We start from the raw sequence: 21,666 nt of genomic DNA, 5'->3' as shown, positions 1-21,666 counted from the left end.
AGGCACAACACAGAATCACAGAATTGCCAGGGTTGGAGGGACCTCAAAGATCATGAATCTCCAACCCCCCTGCCACATGCAGGGCCACCAACCTTCCCACCTAATGCTACACCAGGCTGCCCAGGGCCCCATCTAATCTGGCCTTGAACACTTCCAGGGATAGGGCATCCACAACTTCTCTGGGCAACACACGTCACAGCGTGCAGGAGCTTTTAAACCAGAGGAAACGAAAAGCAAGTGTGACTGAGGACACGGCACACACCGGGAGGAGGGCACCTTGAACTGCGTTCCCCAGGTGTGCGTGTATCCCACTTTCGGGCTCACGCTGCAGACAGGACCCTGCACAGCGCGGGACGTCGGGTGCTTCTTTATTTCCCCTACGGAATCCCTTTGTTCTTTCCTCTCACTTCGCAGCATACGCTGTAGTTGGTGTATCGCCCTCCGCAGATTTCACCCCCTGACAAAGCACAGCGGAGCGCCCTCGGTGCCGCCCGGCGCCGCCTGAGGTGCCCTTTTGGCGGCGGGCCCGTCTCGCTCTCACAACGGGACGCGAAGCGGCAGCGGGGCGGAGGTAGCCGGGCAGCAGCCGGCATCGCGGCTCCGGGCCGAGCTGCGCTCGCGCCTGCGCTGCCCGGAGGCGGAGGCGGCCGAGGGGCACCGGGCGTGAGGCGCCGGCGGCGAGGGGCCGCGTTCCTCCCCTCCCGCCCCGAGTCGGAGACAAAGCGGACAAAGGAGCTCTCGCGCCCCACGCTCGGGTAGGCAGCGCTGGGCGGGCTCCGGGGGGGCACGGCTCCCGCCCGGCTTTGTTCCCCTTACCCCCGCCCGTGCCGCTCCCCCCCCGCCGGGTGTTTATTTCTGCGCGGTTATTTTTAGGCTCGAAAATAAAAAGCGTGGCACGGCGACCTTTGGCGTAGGGTCGCTCTCCGGGGACACGCCTGTGCCTTATGTAAACCCGTGGGGGCGGTGGGCGCTCCCGGTGTGCGGAAGGGGGGAGGGTGCAGAGCGCCGGGCGGTGCGCTGCTGACCGCCGCGTTGCTCTCCGTCCCGCAGCTCGGCGGCCCCCGGAGCTCCGTCACCGGCGGCGCGGAGGGAGAGAGATCTCGAGAGCCAGAGCGAGCGAGGAGGATGCGGGCGGCGGAGCGGCGGGCGGATGCCGAGCGCGGCCGCGCGGCGGAGGGAGTCGGGAGCCGCCGGCAGCGGGGCCGTCCCGGAGGGCGGGCGGCCCCTTGAGCGCGACCGAGGGAGGATGGAGCCAGAAGCGGCTCGGGCTGACACGTGCGGCCGCGGCTAGGGCCACCCCCGTCCCCTCCCTCCCTCCTCCCCTCCCCGCGATGCTGCACTCCCGCCGGCTCTTTCAGCGCGTTCGACGCGCGGCGGCGATGGAGCCGAGCGGGCGGCTGTGAGGCGCGGCGCGCAGCATGGCCTCGGCGGACGACGCGGCGCAGCAGCGTTGCCCCGGGGCGGAGCGGGCGGCGGCGGCGCGGTGCCGCAGCCTGCCGGCGATCGGCGGGGCGGCGCCCCGGGGCCGCGGGGCCGCGCTCGGCTCCCCCCTGGCGGCCGGGGGCGGCGGCGGTGCCTCGCCGAGCGCCGGCGCCCCGGCGGCTGCCGAGGACGGGCCGCGTGCAGCCGCCGCCGTCGGGACTGCCGGCACCCCGCCTGCCGCCGCCGCCGCCGCCGGCGGCATCGGGAGCTTCCCCCGGAGGACGGAGCCGGCGGCGGCCGGGAGAGGGGTGTTCCCCGGAGCCCCTCCGCCGCCGCTGCTGCTGGCGGGGCCGCCGGGCAGAGCGTGCCTTCGGGCCGTGTTGGCGGACTCGCGCTTCTTCCTGGTGTGCATGTGCTTCCTGACCTTCATCCAGTCCCTCATGGTCTCCGGCTACCTGAGCAGCGTCATCACCACCATCGAGCGGAGATACAGCCTGAAGAGCTCGGAGTCGGGGCTGCTGGTCAGCTGCTTCGACATCGGGAGCCTGGTGGTGGTGGTGTTCATCAGCTACTTCGGGGGGCGCGGGCGCAGGCCGCTCTGGCTGGCCGTCGGGGGCTTCTTCATCGCCCTGGGGGCCGCTCTCTTCTCCCTACCTCACTTCATCTCCCCGCCGTACCAGATCCAGGAACTGAACTCTTCTGTCAGCAACGAGGGCTTGTGCGTGACCGGCAACGGCACCTCCAAGGAGCAGTGGGACTCGCCGGCCTGCATCAAGGACTCCGGTGGGAACGATCACTCCCTCTATGTAGCTTTATTCATTTGTGCCCAAATTCTCATCGGCATGGGCTCCACACCTATCTATACCTTGGGACCAACCTACCTGGATGACAACGTCAAGAAAGAGAACGCCTCGCTTTACCTAGGTAAGGCATCTCTGGCTGAGCTCTGGGTTTCTGAGGTACCATCTGAAGGTGCTTCAACTCTGTGCCTTCTGAACAGCACCAGGTTGCCTTCCAAAGGAAACTTTCCAAATAAAATTGCCGTGCTTTCCTGTGATAAAATGCCCTCTCCCCTCCATCCCTTTTCTCGTGGGATGGTGACCAGCAGTGACAGGTGAAGCTCAGGCAGTGTGTAACTGTGGAGCAGAACATCAGAGAAGGTCGCCTTCCCCAGGGTAAGCAGGTGACTTCTGCAAGCAGTGCTACAGTTAGCTCAGCCCCTTCAAGAGTGTTCTTTTTGCTAATGCAGAAAAAATGCATTTCCAAATTTCGACCAGCGTGCTTTTCGTTTGGAGTAGTTACAATGCTGATGTTTTATCGATACTTTGACAGATTTTTACATGTTTTGTTTTACTTTCTCAGAAGTTATTTAGCAATGAATTTTGGCAAGCGTCAATAAATTATGTGGGTACTCAGTTGGAAAGAACTTGGATATAACAGTAAGTGACACCTTCAGGGTTAGAGCTCAGTTGTGTGTGGGAGCTTGAGGAACACCCCAAAGTTACAGCCCTCTGCACTGGAGTTTGGCAGGTACAGGAGGTGTTCCTATCATGCAAGAAAGGATTTTCTTGCTTAACTATGTACTGAACTTATTTGGGGATTGGAGATGATAGGGAACACTGTACATTTTTGATAGATGTGTGTAATACGAAGGAGGATTTGTTGTTCCCTGCGCTCTGCTGGTATCTTATGTGATTCTGTGAGAAATGAATCTCAGCCCTTTAAATCATTCTCAGATTAAGGGAGGCATTGATGGTGCTGGGAGAGCTGCTAAGTGGATGCTCAGCATTCCCATTGCCAGTTAATTTGCTGCATCTTTGCAATAACCTTGGAGGTAATCATTCCCCATAAAATAGACATTTATGACAGGAACTCACATGGTGTGAGTGTAATTACTTTGTTAAGCGAAAGTAATGATCCACATCGGTGTTTTTTCTTCCCTGTGACCTATTCATCAGCAACATGACTGCTCCCTGAACCATTTTAAAGTCAGTTCTATGTGTAGTGTCTTGAGAAAGCCCCGAGCGTTTTTGGGCTTCACAAGGAAGTGTAGGTATTAGCTGTGTTTTCTCTGCTGTTCTCACAGCACTGCTGATCTGCCTGGTGAAATATTCTATACAGCGTTTTCCTGCTCTCCCCAGCCTCTGAGAAAAGTGTGCTGGGATGGAAATTCAGCTTAGCCTGGAAGAACAAAGTGTCTCATTGCTGAGGTCCATAGCTGTAGCTTGGAGCAGCAGAGAGTGGGCTGAAGATTTTGGCAACAGGTAATTTCATACCATTCTTAAAAACAAGGGAAAAAGAGGGAATTGGCTGCAGGTGAGACATGAAGGGCAAAGGAGAGGAGTGGAGCGAGAGAGCCCTAATGAGGGGGTGGCAAGGTTATTGGAAATCCTCACTGCAGGAGAAACTGTGCTGCCATGAATTTCTGCTGGCACAGGAAGTCATGGCAAAGTGACTCAGGCAGCTTTTAATTGCTGCAGAAATCAGCCTTAAAGTTAGCAAAGGTAAAAGACACCAGCAACTGCTGGAAGGCTGTGGGTGAGCCGGGAGCCAGGCAATGAGTGCTGCTTTGATCTATACTGGGAATGCCCACATAGATGGGATGTTTGTGTGTAGCAAATGAGAAAAGTGAAGGTGAGATACTCAGCTGAAGTGTGAATGTGGGTTTTGTGCCAGCCATCTGATCTGTCCGCCAGGAAGCAAGTTAACATGAACACAAAGCACGTTTAAAAGATTCACCAGGATGTATCATTGCTTCCTGTCAGTTTTTATGCTATACAGTATTTAAGTGCAGGAGTAGGATCTGAGTGCTGTGGAAAGAAAAAAAAATAAAGATCACTGTTGGTCATGCTGGCATGAGCAACCTGTGCTTGGTGCTTCTCTGAGGTTCAGAATGTTTCAGTTCTTGAGGAGAGGCCTTCATAGGCAGTGGGCAGCCTGGCCAGGCATGGTGTGGACCATAGAGGCAAGTGTGTTGATTGCCGGGGCTCCGTGGCTGTGGATGTGTGTAGCCAAAAGCTAACCAGAAATCTTGGGCTGGGCTGCTTGGAGGTTTTGAAAAGAGAGCCTGTGAAAGCATTCCTTTCACACGAGGATGCTTCTCAGTGAAGATGGCTAATTTCAAACTAGAGGTATCCTCTAATGCAGAGTGTAAAGTCACCAGTGTGTTTTGTTGGAAATCAGGCTGGTACTGCATGCTGTGCTTTTTTAATTAAAACAGATTTAAATATTCAACTGAAAAACATTTGTTAGGAAGCATGCACATGATAAAAGTTCCATGGAGCTGCACAACTTGGGAGCACTTCAGCCCTTCCAGTTTGCCTGCTGACTGTTGGATAGTGAAGCCCCCTCAGCATCACTAATCCTGATGCTGCAAAAGTTCACCTTATGTGGATGTGGAGGCTATTTTATTTATTTTTCAAGTTAATCCAGCTCAGGGCTCGAGTGGCAATAGCATATCCTCTTAAGTGTAGGCATGCAAGCTCAATGCGGACAGCTGTTTTAACATTCCTGGCTGGAAGTCCTGCTCTAAAAAACATATTTGGTGCTTATACATAGTCTCTTGGCTGCCTGCACTCCAGTCCATCTGTCGGGGTGGCCAGGTGCCAGTTCGCAAGGTGGTATGTTGCTTTTAGTAGGACAAAGGTGCCAAGGGGACGCGTGTTGGGGCGCCTGCACGGCGATGTGTGAGCTCACTCCTGCGGGATGTTTCTCCCTTGTGAAGCTCGGGGTGCTCAGCCCCTTGGCCTGGCGGGGCTTTGATGCTACAGGGCTGACCTGGAGAAAATGCATGGCATCAGGCTTGGAAGCAAGCCGGGATTGTAGCAGGTGTCTGGAAAATGCAAGAACTGACTCCCTTAAACTGACTCCCATAGATAATGCAAAATGGAAGGTACACACCTTCTGTAGAAACTGCTGAATCACTAAATTATAGAATCATTGAATATCCCAAATTGGAAGGGGGCTCATGAGGATCATCGAGTCCAACTCCTCGTGGCTCCACACAGGACCACCCAAAAATCAGACCACAGAGTTGTCACTGTCTGCTCCTCAAATCTTGTCCCCTGGTGCTTGGCTGTAGGGTAGCATGCCCCAGCATGCAGCTTGTTCTTGAAGGTACACCAAGGTGAAAACCCTTCCAGTTCATTCAGAGTCAGATTAGACTTCTAAAGGCTTTTTGTACCCTGCCTCAAATTCTGAAACTTAAACACAGTGGTGTTTTTTTTTTTTGTTTTGTTTGTTTGTTTGTTTTTTTAGGGATCTGATAGTTTGTCTTGACTGTGAGGTCATTCTGCAATTGTATCGTGAACTGTAGGAGCTGTTCCTGGAATTAGCTGTGGCACTTGGAAGGTTTCATAGTGGCATTATGGTGCCTGAATAATTTTAAAATGTTTTACTTCTTTTGCAAGTGCCTATTGTAATAACAAAAGAATTTACTTTGAAAATTCATACATTAGAGGACAATATGGGAATTTACAGAAGTATTGCATTGATGAGAATATTTCAGCATTCAGAAACACCTGGCTTTCGCTGGTAACCTCCAGAAAGGAGTCTAGATGGATTAGTTGTTATGCTAAGGATGCTCTATTGTCTTATTCAAGAATGCTGTTAGCTGGTGATGATGGGTTATTAGCAAATGGCCTATGCAGATTTAGCAGAAGGTAGGCTTTCAGTAGTTTAGAGAACAAATGATAATTACAAAATGCAAACATAAAGCTTGTATGAGAAAACAGCAGAAAAAATGTATAGATGTGTGTAACTGAGGTTGGTGCAGATAATGGCATGAGAACTAGGGAACTAAAATCCTTTCCTGCCCTGGAAGAAGAATAAATATTTAGACGTGTTTCTAAAATACTTGGACTCCGTCTTTGTTTTCAGGAGGACCATTTGTGGATTGCTATTTCTAACATTAGCAGAAGAGTATCAAAGCTGAAATTGGCAAAAGTGCTCACCAGCGTTTTTTATTGCTCGCTGGATTTCCTGTTTAAAAGAGCAGTGTGCTCAGGTTATTCTCAGCTGCAGGATCGGTTTATCTGAGTGAAAACTACACCTTAGTTCATCCGTGGGCTGATGCTCAGAGCTGCCCATGAGCAGCTGTTTGCTTTGAGGGAGCAGGGCAGGCTGCAGCTGGGCACTGTGCTCTCAGTCCAATGCAGCCTCTCGGGGTGCAGCTGAGGGGGCTGCATGTAGGCATGGATCGGATTGAGCTCTGTTCCCACACAGATGATTTATTACTCGGAACACTGACTATTGTGCTTCTCTGGCATTTCTGTAACCTCCTTTATGTTAAAATGCTGATCAGGCAGCAGACACGGTTTGTAATAATTACTTGAAGTTCAGCTATGCAGTTTTATTACCTTATTCTACAGCTGAGGTGGGGCCCAGGAGCACGAAGCTCCCGGAAATACCAGCCTCAGTAGCTGTATTTGCTTAGACCTTCTAGGTCTGGGAGTGCCCCTTCTACCTGCTGGTGCTCAGGAATGCTGCTTGCTCAGAGCACAGCTCCTCTCTTGCCAGGAGAGTTCTGCCGCCGACCTGATTCTGGCAGACAAGTGTCTGGGCATGCAGAGCTCCCCAGAGAAGCCTGGAAACTTAGACATGAAAGCAGCCTTTGAGCACCGGCTTGTCTGTACCTTCTCCCAGGGACTGAAGGGTTGGGATCCAGTGTCTAGTTACCCTGTGGCTGGAAACTTTAGCTCCGTACACTGATTGTTTTGTAAAGAGTCCCTGTAATTGTTGCTGCTGCTGCAGGTGGGTTCGATTCGGAGTTGCCAGGGATACTTTCCCTTAACTCTTATGCAGTGGCCCCGGTACCTTGCCAAGCTTTGTGGCCATGTAAGCTGTAAGAGTGCTTATGCAGTCAAAGGGGAGGAGAATCTCATATAGGTGGGCAGACGGGGTTGCTCCGTCCCATCACACAGAGCTAAATAGCTTTCTGATTTGGCTGCATAAGGAGTGCAGGTGGGGTTGTAAACCAGGCTGCCAGCATCTCCAAGTTTTGATCAGGAAATTTTTAAAGCAGGTGAGTGGATTTCATCCACAGATTTTAAAGAAGCAGAAAAGTGACTCTGTCATGTGAGAATCTTTCTTTGGTTTCACACTTTGCTTTTAAACCTGTTCTAAGTCTTTCATCCTGATAACATTTTGAAAACCTTTATTAAGCATAGAAGGCATGAGCTCAGTTTTGATCTTCCCTTTTAAATTATTTTTACATTTCTTTTGAAAGCAGTCGAGTAGTAACCATGCAGAACCAGCTCCTGCTTCAGTCAGTTCCTCAGGCACTGCTGCCTTTACTGACGGGGGGTGCTCAAGGCCAGGTTGGATGGGGCCCTGGACAGCCTGATCTGACAGGTGGCAGCCCTGCCCACAGCAGGGGGTTGGGACTATGTCATCTCTAAGGTCCCTTCCAACCCATCTCATTCTGTGAGTCTATGAATCTGCAGTGGTTGGGGTGAGCTCGGCCTGTGGCTGCTGAGGGAACAAGCCACAAGCAATTGATGCTGTGTATGCTGAGGGCAGGACAGGCTGATGGCCTTCCTCCCTGTGAATCTCCCTTGGAGTTTGTTGGAGTTTCAGCTCCCAGCCCAAGGGTGCCTCTGCTAATCCATCCACAGCCCACAGAGGGGCCAGGACTGGCAGCTCTTGATGCAGAATGGAGATTGTCAGCCAGTCAGACCCGTGCCCCAGCCCCTCCTGAGAGCCCAGGAATAAAAAGGCCATTTCCCATGATGGGAAAGAATATGTCGAGTGTGCTGCAGCACAGAGAGGCATGCGCTATGTCTTGCTTCGTTGCTGAGTTTGTGCATCTGTTGTGCTGTCACAGGGCCAGAAATCCATGCACGCTGCTAGTGAGAGAGCTTGTGGACATGGGTCTTTCCTCCTCCCTTCAGCCTCTCCACAAGCTGAGAGGTGTGAGCACAGAGCTCTGGTGCTGCTATGTGCTGCTCCTGCACTTGGCAGTCTGCTCCCAAGCACCAGTTCTCACCTCCTGATTGGCACTGAGATGCATAACATGGTGGAAAACATCGCACTCCAGTGGGAATTCCATTGTGACTTGTCTGCTGGGGAATCTGGAGGAGATGCCATTAGGGAAAAAAACCAAACCATGGATACTTATACCTGTGATTTGAACAAGCTGATATGGAAATTATTGAAGGAAGATAAACGTTCCTGTGCTGTTCCACTATGCTTCTCCTCTCCATTTTCCTGTACACCTTGCTTTGCTTTTGTTGCTTTGTTGGGACATTTTTTGATCTCCATTTTCCCTCTGCCTGTGTTTATTGATTTTAAGGCTTGCTTCACCTTGCAATATGCACAAGACCTCAGCTGCAGATAGCTCTGCTCCTGGGGTCTGCGCCCATCAGTGCTTACAGGTCCGGAGTGACAGTTTTGGGAGTCTCAGCATTTTCTTAACAGCCATTGCTACTCTGGAACCAGCTGCCAGCTCTCCGCTTGTTTGAATTCAGTCAGCTATTTGTTAGACTAGTGACTACTTTCTATATTTATGAGTCTGTTTTCAGTGAATTTATTCTATTAGATAAAAGTAGATCCCATAGGGATTCTCCTTGTTGCATCCTTTCCTTTCTGGATTTGTTAAACTATATTCTCTGCTGGGCATGTCCTCTGGTGGATATTTGGCCAGGGCTTGGTGTTTGCTGTTATAGTTTATCACCGTGTTTTTCCCAGATCTACTTGGTGTTTTCCTTTGGGTTTCATGCAGGCACTTGGAGATGCCAGAGTGCTCCTGAAGCCAAGGGCTCTGAATTACACTTAGGTTCCCACTGCTCCTTTTCCTTTTTTTCAATCTCAGGTTGAAGTTTGAATACTGGACCTCCTCAGCAGTCCTTTAAAGAAATGTGTTTCTATGTAGATAAAACACGGCAGGTAGTGAAAGAGTTGTGAGCACATTGTGGAGGCTGCTTGACCTGTGATTACTCACACAAAATGTGCTAAGGAAGCCTCGTTTGTGTCCCAAGCATATCTGCAGAGGAAACACTCTGTAAGATATTATCTGAGGTTGCTATATAGCAAGCGTTCCTTGTCCTTAAAGAAAAATTGCTCTGTTCAGCTGAGCTGTTGTCTGGATAGGTTTTGCTGTATATTGGACAGCTCAAAACACTGTCTTTTCCATCAAAAGTCCCAAAGGAATGAGCTCAGAGCCTCACAGGTCAAATACAAGAGAAATTCATGAGGATGCTCCTTAGAGAAACCAGGAAATGTTAAAGAGAAGGGAGCGTTTCATGTTAGTGGCACAGGACTCATCATGCTATGATGGGAAGAGCTGGAGGTGATGCTGCCAGTGAGTACCAGAACATGGCTTACCCACCCCTGGTATCTCTGTATCAAAAGAGTAATCAGGAAAGTTTGCCATTTTCTGATTTTAATCTATTTTTATGTTTCTGCTCCTTACTTTATTCCAGCGAGGGAAAAAGAATTTTAGTAGCGATGCTGAAGTCAGCTGCAAGGAGACCACCAATTCCCATTTTAAGAGGTAAAAAAAAATCACTTACTATAGAAGACAGCAACAAAATTTTGCAGATTCTAAATTTTGTAAAACTGATGGGCAGTTTGCATCGACTTGATTTAATGCAGTTGCTGAGTGGTAGAAATAGTGAGGGTATCCCTAGAGAAATTGTGTAGTCATAGGGGAATAGAGATAATAACACAAGGTTTTGAGTCTGCAGTATGGTAGTGCTGATGCACACAAGCTGAGATATTTATCTGGTACATTGTGTAATTGGCCTAAAAATAGGAATTTCAGAAAATTAAGTTTCTTCTCTTAACGCATGACTGAACACAGAATGTGAGCCTTTGGGGTTGTCCACACAAATGGGTGTTACTTTGTTACCCACCTGCTTTATAATGAGAGGAACATTAGTTCTGTTCTACCCCCAGTGTAAAAGGTGCTCTGAACCCAGCACCGCATCACTGTAATGCAGTGTCTTACCATAAATAATTTTTAAGGCAGAGCTGAGGGATGAATTTGATGCAGTTGCAGTATTTTGGTATCTGGAAGCCCTGTGTATGTGTTGGTGTCATGGTACCTCTACAACTGAGCCTATGCAGAATTTCGGATAAAGACCTTTCTTCATTAGCATTGGCTTCTTTCTATACTTGATACATATTAGCAATTGATCTGTGGCACTGGGGTATGTGGTTTGTAGGCGTGGTAGTGATGGTTGGGCTAGATGATCTTGGTGGTCTTTTCTAACATCAATGATTCTATGATTTTTGCTTAGATTTGGGTGTTTTTTGTTCTTATTTGAGTTTATGGATAAGAGCTCCAGCTTTGGACATTCAGAAGCAAGTAGGACACAGCAAGCAGGGAGTCATTCCACCTTGAGTGGGGAAAAAGACCAAAAAAAGACTGGATAAAGGAACTGTGCCTGTGCTCTTGAGCTCAGCCTTTTGTGAGAAATGAGGTGAAAGTAATTGTCTGGTATTTGCCCAACCACCTAACATGAAAGGAGTTGAAAAAAACCTTCACACTTGTGCAAGAAGGGTTCTGTACGTTTGTGCCTTTTCAGCCTGTGGTAAGGTTAGGAGATTCAGTGTACAAGAGAAAAACAGAATAATATATGAAGTAATGTATTTGAAAGAGTTTCTACCCTGATTTAGTTAGAGCAGCTATTATTCCTTTGGTTAAATAGCACTATTTTCACTGGAAAATGGACTATTTGGGTAGGGTGAAAATGAACTGTTTATGATCTATATTTAACTTCCCTTTATTCCTCTTTTCATCCTTCTCTGCACCTCCGTTTTTGAACTTAAAACCTGCAGAAGAAGAGCATTAGGTGGACTGAAGCAGTGCAATGCTTTCAAGAAAACCCCATATTTTGTCTCTCAGAGTTATACTGTATTTCTAATACATCTCTTGAGGAAAAGATCAGGAAGAAATGTTGCAGTTTCGGGTGACATTCTCTCAGTATGTGAGAAATAACATTTCACTGTTTTGCTATCTGTGGGGTCAGAGCTGACGAGTTCCTCATAGGAGGAGAAGACATAACTGGCACAGACAGTGGGAGGACTGATGGATGGTCATGGTAGAAAAGTTTGATAGCCACAAGGTTTACATTAGCAGATAGACATCCTACACTGTGAGCCAGCTGCTTTTTGTTTGAATTGTGCCCGACAGTGAAAAATAAAGGTGTAGTATATTAGGAATGCAGTGAATTTCCTATGTCTACCTTAATAAAATGCTCAGATGGGTTTCTTTGTGGTCTGAATACAAAGATTTTCTGAAGTATGACTTTTGGGCTAAGCAACTCTTCTATAGCTGGATTAATGCCTGCTGTGTAGCCTGTCCAGGGATATTAGAAGAATTAGTAGTGTGGCATTAGAAGAGATGGTAGCATGGCTCTTGTGACTGTCAGAGTCCCTGGCTGCTCTTCAGATCGTTTTCTGCTGCTTGGGTACTGAATAGAAGGCGGACCATGAGAGGCAGAGTGGTTATTTTTGTATGCAGAGGACTGCAAAATAATACAACTCTGCCCTTAATTTAGGCGATATTGCATTCCCACTGAATTAAACCCCAAAGGCTTGTTGACTTCTTTGCTTTTCCCTCCCTCCATTTCTTTGGATCTTGGGGAGTGGACAGCTGGTTGCTTTGTGCTGTGGGAGCTGTGCCTTAGAGACTGTGTGTGTGGGAGGGATGTTACGAGGCAGTCTCTTAGCACAACCCCTTGGTTATGTGCTGTATATTCTTGTTATACACAGTGCCAAAATAGACAGTAATCCTCTTACGTGGGATTGTGAAGCAAGTAATAATAGAGCACAAGTCAGAGTCATCAGTTCAGGGCTCGTTTTTTGGCAAACGCATTTGTCATTTGTGTCTTCCAGATTCCTTGTTACTTCTTAATCTTTATATTAACTAAAGTCCTCTCTCCAGCTGAAAATATTAATGTTTCACAGTAGTAATGTCAGTTGCAATCAAGACCTTTCTATTCATGTTTCTAATTGGTGTGCTTGCTTTAAAAAGGCCACGGAGATTTTCATTTTTGTAATTCAGCTTATTTCCTAATGTAAGAAATTCAGCTGAAGAAAAAAACTAGATCACTTAGGTTGCATAAAACACTTCAGCTGCCTTCGGAGGCACCCTGAAAAGCCCTGAACACTCTGGATTCCTGTCTCCAAGCTGCTCATCTGATTTAGAACACATGAGGCTGGCTGCTGTGCAGCAGGGCCCAGGAGAAGTGTATACTGGGGGGAGAAGCAATTAGCTGTGCACCAAGGGGATTCAGAGCAGAAAGGAAGGGCTGGAGGCATTTAGTTAATATTAATGCTTTCGTGCTTCTGAAGGCCAGAGCCATGGTGAGTTCCTGCTGTCTTCTGCCCGTGGTTCTGAAGATTGGCGTCCAATGAACATTAGATTTAGAGAAGCTTTTGAGAAGAGTTAATAAATCGCTGCTAACTGTAGACACGTGCATCTTCCCTCTGAAGATAATGAGGCACACCTGATACTGAGTGGGAGCAGGAGCAGATCTGTAAAGCTTTTTCATTCTTGAACAGATAGCGTATCCTCTTGGAATTTTTGTACAAAATTTAATTAATCTGAAATAATGAAAATGCATGTGGTCTATTAAAAATTTATCTACTCACCAAGCCAGCTAGGGGAAAATAAAACAGGTGTCTTTTTCTATTGTGAAAACAATTTGGGAACTCATGTCAGTTCTCTTTATCTGGATTTGATGGCAGAAGTACTTTAGATGGAAAAATGTTGAGCTGTCATTTTGAAATGCGTTTTTACTGTTCATTTCTTGTTACTCATTTCAAATTTCTTCTGCTCTTAGTGTAAAATAGTCACGTCCCTGTCTGAGGACCACGGCTTTCCTCCTGTTTTCATCTAGTACCTTGTTCATGACATTTAGACGTTTAGGTTAGGCTAGAGAGAAAGAAATTTTCCATTTGCTCTCATTGGGAATGGCCTGTGACTTCAGGCTTCCCTATTCTGGCACTTTGTAATTATTTCCCTGATGGGTTTCAGAAGTGTGTGCTAATAAGAGGCAATCTGTGTTGAGTTGCTACCTGTGCAGTACATCCATTCTGTGTTGTACTCAGTATCACAGAGAATTTGTATAACTGTAAGGAATCATCCACAGGCTTCTCAGGGCTTTTCTGAGAGATTACCTATGTTTAGGTAACCCTGTGTCACCTCTTCTACTGATAAGCACTTACCTGTATTAACAGCTTTCTTGTTCAGTTTTGGGAGCAAACTTCTATATAAAATTGCTGTATTGTGCTAATTGTTTATTGCTAAATATATTCCAGTTCTGCATGTATTGTGATTAAAGTGCTCCTACTGCACTTTCCCAAATGGTCAAAGATTAACATGTCAAAACAGTTCATCTATACTTTCTCTAGGGAATAAATCAAAGTTCTGGATTAGAGTCACAATGTTTAATGATAACGTCGCAAGAAAAAAAGCTGAACAAAAACATTTGGATTTTCCTATTATGAATGGATTTTTAAGTGCATAGCACTTCATTTCCTTTGTCCTCAGGGACTCTCCATCTGAATGTTGTTAATACCGTGGTAATGGCTTACAGGTCTGGCCAATGAACATTAATGGTTGAATTCTGAATTATGGGCCCATCAGCCTTGTGCTAAATATTCCAAAGATAGGAGCCTGATGTGGTATCTCTGAATTGTTTCTCTTGTGGAGAAGAAAAGGCAAGCTGTTGGAATTTTCTGCACAGTTGAATGTGTGTGAAACTAAGAAGTAATATTTTTGTTTGGTTATTCAGCTGTATTTGCTGAAAACAAATGTCTGATTCTACTGTCATCTCTCTGCTAGTTTTTCACTGCAGTGTTTTGATCTTTCAGTTGCTAAGCTTTTCCCAGCAGTTTTAGTGTTTTAAAACCATGGTACTGTGTTACTCTCAGTTTTCTGTTTTGAAAGAAACAGTTGCCTGAGTGGTTTGTTATATGAGTTAGCAGATGGTGATTTAACTACATTTGATCCAAAAAGAGTTTTGGTTCTGTACGTCTGTCTCAGGCTCAGCAAAATCTCAGCAGAGCGCTTGCGAAGTGAGCAAAATAGTGCTAGCTGTAGTTGTGCTGCTGATGGAGCATGAAAATAGCAGCTGTGATGTGTTTGACAACAAATTCTGCAGATTAGGAGGTTAGAATTGAACCCTAGGTTGTGTGTTCTGTCAGTGTGCCATACATCACTGCTGCCACGTCAGTGTGTCTGGTGTCATGAGTTACTCCAGTGATGGGACGGGGCCACTGTGTGGTGGAGAAGAGGAAACCCCTACAAGAGGCATCTCAAAGTTCAGGTGTACTCCTTGAACTTAGTGTGCCATTTGTGACTCTGCCTTCGGTATGAGTGTTGCTGAGATGTGCTATTTGAAATAGCTGAGGAGCTTCACCTGTGTCCGAGGCAGCAGTAAGCTGAAGGTCTGCATGTCTCAGAAGTTGTGCAGACACCGTTTTTTGACTTGTGTTGTTATTCCTGATCTGTTAGTGTTCTTTCAGTGCACTGGCAGCAGTGATGGCAAAAGTAGGCTTGTGATGTTTGAATAATTTTTAAAATTTATTATAAATATGCAAATTAGATGATAGAAAGGAACATGTTGGATAGAATTATAGTATCATGAAGGTTGGAAAAGACCAATAATATCATCAGTCCTGCCAACAGCCCATCCCCACCATGCCCACTAAACCACACTGGTAAATGGTGACATTTTGGTATTTGATTATTTTACTTTTACATTATATCTTCAGTAGCAAAATAAATACATCTTAATAAATACTGGGAGTGCTGCATTGAGTCGATACTGAATTTATGCCGTTATAAAAAGATCTGATTACAATATAGTTTATTAAAATTGGACGGGGGATTACAGTTATGGTTAGGTATTACATAAACATAGAAATGTATTACATTTTTTGTATTTGCTCTTTGAAGGAGTACGAGATGCTGATTTTTTTTTTTTGGTCATTACTTTTACTCTTTTCCCCCTATCTGTAAACTGTGCTTTCATTTGTTTTGTGGGCAGATTTTCAGTCTGAATCTGAAAATTTAGTTAGGGATCCACCAGTATGCAAAGTCATCTCTCTTCTGTCACTTGTAAAATTCTGCCATAGAGTGGAAGGATGCCAAGTGGATTGTCACTGTGCTTGGAGCTGTGGCGACCACCAGTAACATTGTCTTGGTTATTGCAGGTGACTCTCCTGTGTCATTCTTTGATGACTTCCCTGTCAATCTCTCTGTCTGAGTAATTTAATAACTGAGCTTATTAAGATGTTCCAAGGAGCCTGAGTAAGTCAGAGACCCAACTTTCAATGAATTTCATGGGATTTAGGGCTCACATTTAATCTTCCGTGCAAACTTAAGCCTAACTTGTCTGTGCTAAACCGATTAAAGGTTGTGATAGTTTGCAGATTGCATGTGCGACGGTAATCGTCTTCCAGCAGAATCTTCCTGATGTAAATAACTCATGCAACCTGGAAAGCTACAGCTGGTCTTGAGCCCACCCATTGTGAGGCTTCTTCTAAAGGCTGAACTGATGGTCAGGAGCACCACATATTGAGCATGGGGCCAGCTCTGCTCCTTCTCTTACCTGGAGAAGGGCTTTGCAGATTTCTGGCGGTGGTTTGGTAAGGAAGCTAAAGAATTTTATTGGCTCTTGGAATCATTCTGTCCGAAGGATGATGACTGTGTCTGTAAAGTCCACTGTGATAGAGCTGAAAGGAGAGTATGTGGGGTAATTTCATGCTTTATTGGGCCAGAAAGGACTATCACGTTCAGTTGCTCTGACATCTGTTGAATTAGATTTCATTACAGTGCTATCCCTATGCAAAGCTCTGTATCCATAAAACCATTTAACTTAAAATGAACCTCTCACAGTTACAGACAGCCTGCCACCTCCCTAGGAAGATTGCTCCAACAGTTAATTATCCTGTTTAAAATGTTACTGCTACGGAGGTGTGCCTAAAGTTGGCTGAAAGTCATTTGTCCATAGCCTCTAGCCACTATGATTTTCATGTCTGTTTGTTAAGTGTGAGAGAATCTTTTACTAATGAAAAATAGCAACGTGCTTAATAATCTACTAATCTAAGTAGCTGAGAAACAAGACTGCCATGCTTTATTCTACTCAAAGAAAGAAGAAATAAACAGAATAATCAGATTTTATTAAAAAATACAGCTAAAATAAAAGCATATTGGCCAATTTTCCTCAAAACGTGTCAGCTGAGTAGTTATCTAAACAGTGAAAGTAATTAATGCTCATTATGAATTTTTCAGTTTTCCATCTATGGGCTTTTGAAACATCTTGGAAGGATTCTCGTAATAAAAGTCATTTTTTCTTGGAAACGCTAACATTGCAAATTAGTAACACTTCTGTCTTTTATTAACATATTAACATATCTTACTGTGACAGAGAATGAGCTCCAAATGGAGTCCTAAATCACAGTTATAGTTTATATCTTAAAAAGGAAGGCAGATGTAATTATAATAGTATCATTAAGGAGAACCTCTTGTAACAGTAATTACTTTTTCAGTGCTGCACTCAGTGTTTAAACAATGACATTTGGTTGAACCAATTAAAGTATTCTGATGCCTTTTTTTTTTTTTTCTGGCAAATTATTACGCAGTTAAATCTGATTTTTGGAATATGATTCAGTCGTTTTTTTTTTCATCTAGGTAAAATGATTTATATTTGATAAGGGTGAAACGTTTAACTTTTGATCCTTATGTGGTAATATAAACATTAAAATAGCATTAAAAAAAAATTTGACGCACAAATTCAAACCAACCCAAAATATGTAGAACACGTTATCTAGTAATAAAAACCACAGATATTTTCATTTTTTTAATTTGATTGTTGACTTTACATGTTGATATCTACTTTTCCCCATGAGATGAATATTCATTTCTTTGAGGATCCCAACTGAGCTGTGAGCAGTCTCACTTATTTATAGAATCAGTTAGTAACAAATTATGTTTCTGGTGGCCTTCTGTCTAAAGTAAAAAATATAAATTAATTTTCTTCCTTTCTTTCCTTCCTTCCTGCAAGATCACATTCCTCCTTTTTCTCTATGGTTCTGTGGGACTCCCATCTCTTTTTCCCTTCATTTCTTTCAGATCTCTGGCTATTCACATTCTTTGTTCTATCCAAGTTGACCATGGCCTTGTCAATAGCAACAACTTGTTGTTTCTGTGTCCAGTGTTATGGGACTGTCACAAGCATGTGAGGCACTTCGGGAACAGTTCATTTCTATGTGGGCACTCATTAGCTCAATATGGGGCAATTTTTGTAGGCATCTCTCCCTAGGCTGGGATGTCTGCACAAGGACGAAGATAACCCATTTGTCAACTAAGGATTATTTCCTGAGGCTGTTCAGCAAGGAGTGGAATGGCTGTTTCCACTCTGGCCAAGACTAAGGTTAAGGCTCCTGTGCAGGTTTTCAAAGTAGATCTTCAATATCACCCATTGGGTGGGACAGAACAGCACATGTTTGTGTCACAAGTCTTGTTAAAGTGATTCTTCATTAATTAAGGGTATTAGATCATGGTCTGGAGCAACTCTTTTCATTGAATCAATGTCAGGGCCTGAGAAACTCACAGCACTTCCAGTAGTTGGAGTTGCTTGTGGGTATACAGAAGTTTCTTCTGTTTTGCTGTCATAAGGCCATGTGGTACACACTCAGGCTTGGCATAGACTGGGTTCCCTGCAAAACTTGTTATTTAGATCACAGAATCACTGAGGTTGGAAAAGACCTATAAGATCATCCAGTCCAACCATCCACCTATCACCAATGGTTCTCACTAAACCATATCCCTCAGCAAATTAGGTCAAATTAGAACTGCAAGACTTGTTAGTTGGCTCTATGTTCTAGGCTCTGAATTGGCTATCTGGTGGTTGAAGATCTGGCTAAGCACCATCTCTTTATAGGTGGTTTTAATTCTCTTACCTGAATTCTAATAGAAATTGTGGTTAGAGCCATAAGAAGATTTTACTGTTGCGTGAAAGCCAAAAGCTTTTTGTTGTGGGTAGTGGTAGAGGAGACAACCTGAGATCTTCGTCATCCGTGTGCTGTTGGTGTGGAGACTGCTTGAATTGGATTTGCTTCTCACTCTTCTTAGTGCTGCAGTGAAAAACTCAGCTTAGTCCAAGCAGAACAGAGATGTGAAAGAACTCTCACTTTTGTCTTGTGATCCCTCTATGGAGTCATGGGAATGGAGAGAGACACATATCCAGAAACACGTATCCAAAACTTGGGTTTTGTTGCAGAAACAAATACTTCAGTGTAATTGAAGTTTTGTGATAATAATTAAACAGTGCTTCTTAAGAGAATAAAGGGTAATTTTTGATACTTCATAGATTTTCATGAAATGGTGGTGTTTTCCTTTAGCCAAAATAAGTAGCTTTCAGAATTTTTAACATATGGATGACAATCTTTTTTTTCAGAGTCTTCATTCTGTTATAATATTCCCAGTATGGTTTCAAATATGAGTATAGGGCTGTGCATTTTGCTTTCCCAATTGTTATTTAATACTATTTTATTCAGGGTATTGCAGATTTTGTCCTTTTGTGAATGTAGAAAAATAACTTCTTTAGCAACACAATGAACATTAATAAAGCTAACAAGGTCATCTGCAAATTACTGGAATAATATGCTTTTGCTTACAGGCAGATTTTCAGTCAGATATGAGTAATGAACTGTAATTCCTGTTGTTTCAGTTGAAAGATGAAAATGTAAGTACAATTTGCAAGGAAAACAAGAAAAAATGTTCTTTGCTATCTATTAGTAGAGGTAGCAGAGGGAAAAGCAATCACCAGGATTTTCAGTAATTAACCTGTGCCTCCTAGGCATAAACCAATTTTTGAAAGGAAATTAATTGTGAGAGAAAATGATTGAAATAATTTCCTTCCTTACATCTTTGTTCCACTGTCTTGCTGGTAGGACCAAAGAAAAATAAATGTACATAGAAATTCTTTGACTATCAACAGATAGTCAAATATTCTTTTCAGGGAATGTTTAGTCTTTCTCTCTTTCTTTCTCAGTTAATTTCCTAGGCACAAGAGGTCTGGTTTTTGCACAGTTCACAGAATTTGTGTCCTACTATGCAAATCTCAAACTTGCATGTCCTTATCTGATTTGTACACAAAAACCAGTAAAACCCATATGTGTTGACATTAAGTACTTAAGGTGCGTAGATTTTGCTAAGAAATTGGCAAGTATTCCTTGTTCTTCCTGGATGCATGATGTCATCTTCTCAAATCTGGTCCTATGCCTGAAAAAATCTCACCGGCCTTTTCTCCTCTGTTCCCAGTGGGAGTGAGTGCCCTCCCTGCCCAAAACAGGAAGACCTGAATGGTGTATTTGTGTCTGCTCACTCTGCCTGAATGTGATGTAAAGCTGTGACAGGTGCAAGTATTCTGAAATACTCCTCTGGGGTTCTAGTGATGTGGCTGTGCACCCAAGTTTTCTTGCTGCAATTTGAAGATCACGTAATTTGGAAATACTTCAATCTCTTACATTTATTTATTGGTGATCGATATGATAAGGTCTGCTTGCAGAGGCCAAATTTCAGCCGTCACAGTTTGTTCTTTTACAGTTATGAGAATCCAAAGAAGAGGAGGTGAGATGCAAATGAACAAGCCAGCCTCTCTCCACTACAGTTAGAAGTGTTGTTCAAGAAGGAAACTTTGTTTGAAGAGATTGGGATCAGCAGAGTCCATAAGCATGTACTTAAAGTTACTCTTGGGAATAGTCCTCAATGAAAATTAAATGTATATGCATGTGCATTCAGCTGCCAAACAATTAAAAAAACAAAGCAAAGCAATTAAAAAGCAGAGATGAGATATTCCCACTCGACATGGCTTAACAGAAACAATGACTATTAGTCAAGGAGCAGCTCCAATATCTCTTTAAGGCAGCTGACAGCTTCAGCGTCATTCCTGTTATTAAGAATGTAGCTGAGTAATACGGCAGAAGCGCCTGCCTGCCCCATGAGAGTAGCCCACTAATTTACAGAATTCTGCTTGAGTGAATAATGCTTTCACTAGCTTTGTGTTTGAATGAATGGGAAATAAGACAAATTATTTAAGAAGTTATGACTTGGACTTTGGAAATCAAAGTTTTAAAATGATTTGCAGCAGTAGTTTGGTTAGAATTTAGGCTAATAACTAAATATATGGTAGATCACTTTCTGTATGGAAATGTATGTTACTTCTATGACATTTCCTTGAAAGTAATTTTGAGATGCTGAGAGGTCAAGAATTTGGAAGGGACTTAGGAGGAACTCAGTAGGTATTTACAGAGTGGTTGATATCTTTGCCTAGTTTCACTGGTTTAAGGCATTCAAAGAAGAAAACATCTCAAGTAATGTGCTTTTATGAAACGTTGGAGTCTCGGAGCTCAAAGGTAGTGGTCATCTTGGGAGTCGTTATCTTATGTTTATGACTCAGCATACTGATAGAGATTTGATAAATTTGGAGGTGAGATGTGGAGGTTTCTGGTAACTGATTTCCATAAGAAAAACAGCTCAGAGCAAAGTTTTACATTTCAGTTCATCTTTTGAAATTCTCGTTGCATCCAGTACAAGTAGTCTGTGTATTTGTCTGAGAGCTAAATTTCAATAAAAGTGCATTTCCACATCAATATTTCCTACACATGGAATAAGACCTCAGAAGTTTAAGGAAGACTGTTTTGATTTTTCTCTTATTTATTCATTCAAGTAGCTGTTGACACTTCTGTTTTGTAAAAACATTTCTTTAGGGAACGTAAAGCGCCTAATACCTCTTAATCTGTGGAGAGAATGTCAGAGCATCTTTGTTTTCAATCTTGGTTCTGATCATGCAAGTAGAGACAAGCTCATCTTTGGTCACGCAAACCGTGTACGTCTGTGGGGCTTTCCATATGCTTAGAATCAGAGATAGCAGTGTGTGCTTTTGTAGTGCTGTCAACTGAAAAATTCTTCCCTTAAAAAAATTTGTTTAAAATCTGATAATGCATGCTATGGTTAATTATCTGATCCAAGATTTTTCTTGTGCATGATGTCTAAATTTGATTAACTTCATTGATTTCAAAACTGCACATGAAATTTCAGCTGTTTCCACTAAGCTCTTGCAGCAGATTTATCTGTCCTATGTTTACTTAATAACCACAAGTTGTGCTCGTACCAGCAAATGTTTGTTTATAGGTGAACATAAAGACAGAAAAGTCAGGTTTTGCAGAAAAAGAAAAGGTGTAGTATTTGTGTTTCTAAATGAAGCAGAGTTATCTCAAACAACA

General features: G+C 44.2%; 1 protein-coding gene across 1 annotated transcript in view; it reads left to right on the top strand.

Annotated features, from left to right (window-relative positions):
* The first annotated feature begins 1,345 nt into the window (after positions 1-1,345).
* Positions 1,346-21,666, top strand: part of SLCO5A1 (solute carrier organic anion transporter family member 5A1) — a 67,074-nt gene continuing 46,753 nt past the window's right edge. Inside the window, exon 1 of the mRNA XM_031604814.2 lies at positions 1,346-2,346. Coding sequence (XP_031460674.2) covers positions 1,419-2,346 — 928 coding nt within the window. The 5' untranslated portion in view covers positions 1,346-1,418. The remainder of the gene's footprint in view (positions 2,347-21,666) is intronic.

Source organism: Phasianus colchicus, chromosome 3 (assembly GCF_987193195.1).
Source record: "Phasianus colchicus chromosome 3, bPhaCol1.hap1.1, whole genome shotgun sequence".
Classification (NCBI taxonomy): domain Eukaryota; kingdom Metazoa; phylum Chordata; class Aves; order Galliformes; family Phasianidae; genus Phasianus; species Phasianus colchicus.
Note: the sequence above shows the minus strand (reverse complement) of the source record. Positions and strands in the feature narration are given on the sequence as shown.